At 38.2% G+C, this 4,475-nt stretch overlaps 1 protein-coding gene across 1 annotated transcript; it reads right to left on the bottom strand.

The window, feature by feature from the left end:
• Window positions 1-611: 611 nt before the first annotated feature.
• Window positions 612-3,217, bottom strand: LOC114824730 (magnesium dechelatase SGRL, chloroplastic). Its single transcript, XM_029101826.2, has 5 exons — window positions 2,766-3,217; window positions 1,977-2,150; window positions 1,741-1,896; window positions 1,219-1,365; window positions 612-1,006 (listed from the first exon to the last, which is right to left on the bottom strand). Exons 1-5 carry the CDS (start codon window positions 2,919-2,921, stop codon window positions 890-892), a joined length of 750 nt encoding a protein of 249 aa, XP_028957659.2. The 5' UTR covers window positions 2,922-3,217; the 3' UTR covers window positions 612-889.
• Window positions 3,218-4,475: the final 1,258 nt, after the last annotated feature.

The raw sequence follows: 4,475 nt of genomic DNA, 5'->3' as shown, positions 1-4,475 counted from the left end.
TTCTGTTGAACCCACAATTTGATTAAACCACCCCACCATCCAATCCTACCCTTTTCTTTATGTTGAATTCACTCCCTCTAGGAATCAAATTCAAAAAGGCAAATCGCTAAATGATTCATTTTCACATTTGGTTGCTGAAATAATCGAAATCAAATATAGACAGCATTCGGCCAATATATCAAACGACATAACAATGATATAACTATGACATGATAAAACGGATCTTTTAAGCAACCAAGTGTCAAAAGTGAATCGTTTTAGCCGAAGATCAACAAAAAACCCTATAGCCACCCATTCCCATTACTATTAAACATAAACAACGAAGTGGATTCATAATCGGTGTTTGATAGTGGGGCGGTTACATCAAATTGTGGGATGTCAATAAAACCACCATTACAGTAATTACCATAGTAAATCAAGCAGAAGAAGTTTCGTGTTCTATTACTGTTTGGATCGCAGGATTGAACCCTGACATCATTCTTGAATTATCGATATATATCATGGTCAGGGCAAAGCTTTCTTTTTAAATGTCGGACAGCTCTCAACAGTAATTAGTAGAAAAAAAAAAGTAAAAATTAAATGGAATGCAAATACAGAAGAAGCAGAAGACATGTAAAGGAACAAAGACATTTGCCATTGAATTAACGCATGAACAAATTGGTCTTAGTCGCAGAAATTATTTTGAATCAGTTACATGTCCCCCCAAACAATCTGTGCGTTATAGCAACATGAGCATTTGGCCTTATGAGACTTCACAAACAATTCTTTGAACTTTACACACGAAAACCGAGTCCTTCTCTTCCTCTGGCATTGGCTGTTGAAGTCGCAGAGCCTTAAAGGTATTAAAAACTTTCAAGGTTATGTTTTGTACGCAATTGACTTCAAAGAATCAAAGAAGGAATGCAAATAGAACTTGAAATATGGATTTTGGCGTTCCCCACTTGTCCCGAGGATGGGAAGAATCTGTACGTGCAGCTATTCGTTTGGTGTGATCCCCTTGTCTTCCCTGAAATATTGATTCACAAACGAAGAATAAAACCTCTACTTCAAATGCAAATTAAGACATATTGTATGCTCGATATATGTACTTAAATTATATTTTTAGGAACAGCCGATCGAAACAACTGAAGTTTATCATAACTGGTCTTTCACATAGAAAGCAATGGTGACATGACAATCGAAACGCATTCTTAAAAGAAGGAACATGTGGAATTTTACCTCTACAGCATCCTTGAGAGGGCCCCAGCATTCAATTCTGTTGTACTTCTTCAAACTAGAATGAAAGTAAACCCGAACCAAAGCATTCGGTAGTTCGGGATGCTCTCTGAAAAGTAGCGAGTCTCCATGTAACACAGCTTTGAGTACCTGGTTTGAATGCAAACAAAAAGAAAGGAAACTTCATTCGTCTAACAATCAGAATATCCTTTAGCGTTTCAAACAAAAAAGTACGTGCAAAGAGAGGCGAAGTATGCATTTTGAAAACAATAATGATGATGAGGAGTTGCAGTACATATCAGAATGAAGGTAAGAAGACTCATAAAACTTGCTAAACTAAGATGATCAGTATGAAGTAAAACATTTTTCACCGGGTCTCAGGTATGCCAATGGCCCTCTATAGTGTGGTATTGTCCCTTCAAGTTAAATTTGGTATGAGAAGTGAAGCATTATATCTGATATTAGGACTAAATTTAGGGAAGATTTCATAACACGTCAGAGTAGTGTCTTAGGAGAGACGCTTACCAAAGGCATTTCTTTGGAAAAGATGTGATATCTGAACTCGGCAGCCAGGTTAAGCATATTGGGACCGCTCACATAGCAATGGATATGCAGGCACATTTCACCATTCACCTTTTTCCATTCTGCAACGACGTCATCCTTGCTGTACCATCCTTTTAGCTGCAATAAGGATCCAATAAAAAAATTTCTCTCATAACAAATTTTAGGAGCCTTGAGAAGAAATAAAGTATAAAGCATACCTGATCGAGGTTGATGACATTGGAGATCTTTAAGGTCAGGTTAGCTGTGAAGTCACAGTGAGATAGGATATATGTTCTCGGGGTGATTCCAACATAATTATTCATCTCTTCTCCCATAAATTCAACTTTTAGTTTGGAGGCTTCGAATCTCGCTGGACCCAAAAGACTAGCGGCCTACAAGCAAGAACATAATGTTTTCATTCGGCACTCCATGAACCCAATTTTAACAATCACATTGCAGAAAACAATTTGAGCTGCTTAAACCAGCAAGAGAACATCAATGATGCGCTAAAAAAGTAATGAAACTAAAGGGTATAAAGGTTTCGTTTCCATCATCTCTGCAACAGAGAGGCATATTTTACAAATTGCAACCCAACGGAAAGGGGCATTCGAACTTGGGTGCACAGGGGGAAACACACTGCTGAAACCAATTTGGCTATGCCGAGTCTTAAACCACATCATATCTTTTTGTAATGAAAACCAAGGAACAAATATGGACTTCTCATGGGGATGAATATATTGACAAATTAAAACATTATCCATTGGACATAATTAAGCATAAAAAATAACAAAATGTTGAACAATCCCATTAGCAAGCAATACTGGGAGGAAAGTTTGAACGCATGACCTCGCCTGCAAGGTAAACGCTCTTGACTATATGGGCTACAAGTCTCTAACTACAAATAGTAAAATACAAATTAAATGTTGCAATGCCTGTATGAATAAACAGTAGAAATTGCATAAAAAAAAAGATATTGAGAAAAAAGAGGAGAAAATGGATATATGTACCTCAGAAACAAAGGCATTGTAGGAGTCTGTGTTGTTGCTGATGGCAGAAAGCAAAACAGACTTATTGGGTTTTTTTGGGGAGACAAAAGTTGTGGTTTTGTTCAAGGTCCTCAGTGGCGATGGAGGAAATACATAATAAGCACAATGAGTGGCCATGGAAGATGCATAACCCTGTTTTGGTCATCTTCTTTCACCTGCAACCATTGTTTCTTCCCTTCTCTGAATTTGGTTGCTGAGTTAGAGAGAGAGAGAGAGAGAGAGAGAGATGAGAAATTAGAGAGAGAAAAGGAAAGAGGAAGGAAGAAGAATTTGTGGAGGATTGTAGTTCATAGCTGTGGTCGTGTGGTGGACTGCGAGGCACCTCCTTTGCACCAAAACTCCAAAATCTATGTTTTATGCCCCTTCACCACACATTTTTTTTCTCTTTATTTATTTATTTATTTCCTTCTTTCTGAGAAATGGTTTGATTTAAATTTTAAAGTGAGAGATTCAGTGTATGGTGATTGGTCCTGAAATCCAACTTTCTGACACGTCATCAGCAGCTTGATTTTTTGATAAACCAGTGTGGATAATATGATTACGTGGACTCAGATGGGTGCCACATGATGCATCCACACCTACTTTTTTACACTAGTCAAGCATTACATGGCCCATTAAGCTCACGAACCGAATGCGGAATGGGTGGCAGTCGCCTCACACAGCCCAAAACAAATATGATTCGTGAGTAATAATTGACACTGACCTATGGAGGCATTTGGACCATAATACAATGTCATGCAGAGAGAAAAGACTTACATAGCGGTGGTGTACTTATTAACACTTACTTAAGGAGATGTTATTTGTTTAGGATGTCACGATGACATTCCGAAAGGTAAATAGGTCCTTTAGTGAATCAAATGTGTATTTTATAAAAGAATTGGTGCAATTTTATCACAAGTTTTAGGGCTTGCATAACAGATGACCTTATAAGAACTTGTTTGTAAAACAAAAACAAGAAAAATTTTGCATTGTTATGTTTAGCGATGCATCTAATAGTTTAGTACGAGAATAATCTTTTGAAAACGAGCACATTGGAAGTGTGTTTGGTAAAAGTATCTAAAATGAAAAAATAAATAAATATGAAGTCATGTTTGGTAGTGAAGTCCTGTAATATAAATTATAAAGTGGTAGTGGTGGTGGCGGTTGCAATGATGTTGGTGATAGTGAAAATGGTAGCGCTAGTAGTGGATCTAGTAGTGGGTATGGGTGGTGGCAGGGGCAAATGTGGTGGGAATGATGGCTTAGTAGATGGTGATTTTAGTTATGATAGAGATATGGTATAGACGCTCAAGTTCGAAGATGCGACTACGGGACAGAGGTCCAGGGAGGAAGGGGTAGAGGAAGACCTAGGAAAACTTTGGAAGAGACTCTAAGAAAAGACTTAGAGTACTTGGATTTAACGAAGGATATGACACAAAACCGAGCGCAATGGCGTTCTAGGATTCATATAGTCGATCCCACTTAGTGGGAAAAGGCTTTGTTGTTGTTGTTGTTGTAGAGGTATGGTATAGACGGAGCTAGTGGCAGAAGCTGGTTGTGGTAAAAATGTTGATGAGGGTTGGTGGTGGTAGTGGTTGCGTGAAGATGGTGAAAATGGTGCTGGCTATGGTCGTGGGAGTGATTGCGGTGGAGGTAACATGGGTGACAACAATGATTTTAGGTGTGTTGGTG

The sequence above is a fragment of the Malus domestica genome, chromosome 05 (genome assembly GCF_042453785.1).
Source record: "Malus domestica chromosome 05, GDT2T_hap1".
NCBI lineage: Eukaryota > Viridiplantae > Streptophyta > Magnoliopsida > Rosales > Rosaceae > Malus > Malus domestica.
This window is presented reverse-complemented; position numbering and strand designations above follow the sequence as displayed.

Coding starts and splice junctions, on each gene's coding strand:
- LOC114824730 (XM_029101826.2), bottom strand. CDS start 2,921: ATGGCCACTCATTGTGCTTATTATGTATTTCCTCCATCGCCACTGAGG. Junction 2,151..2,765: donor ACAATGCCTTTGTTTCTGAG/GTACATATATCC, acceptor TCTTGCTTGTAG/GCCGCTAGTCTTTTGGGTCC. Junction 1,366..1,740: donor TTTCCAAAGAAATGCCTTTG/GTAAGCGTCTCT, acceptor CATTCAAACCAG/GTACTCAAAGCTGTGTTACA.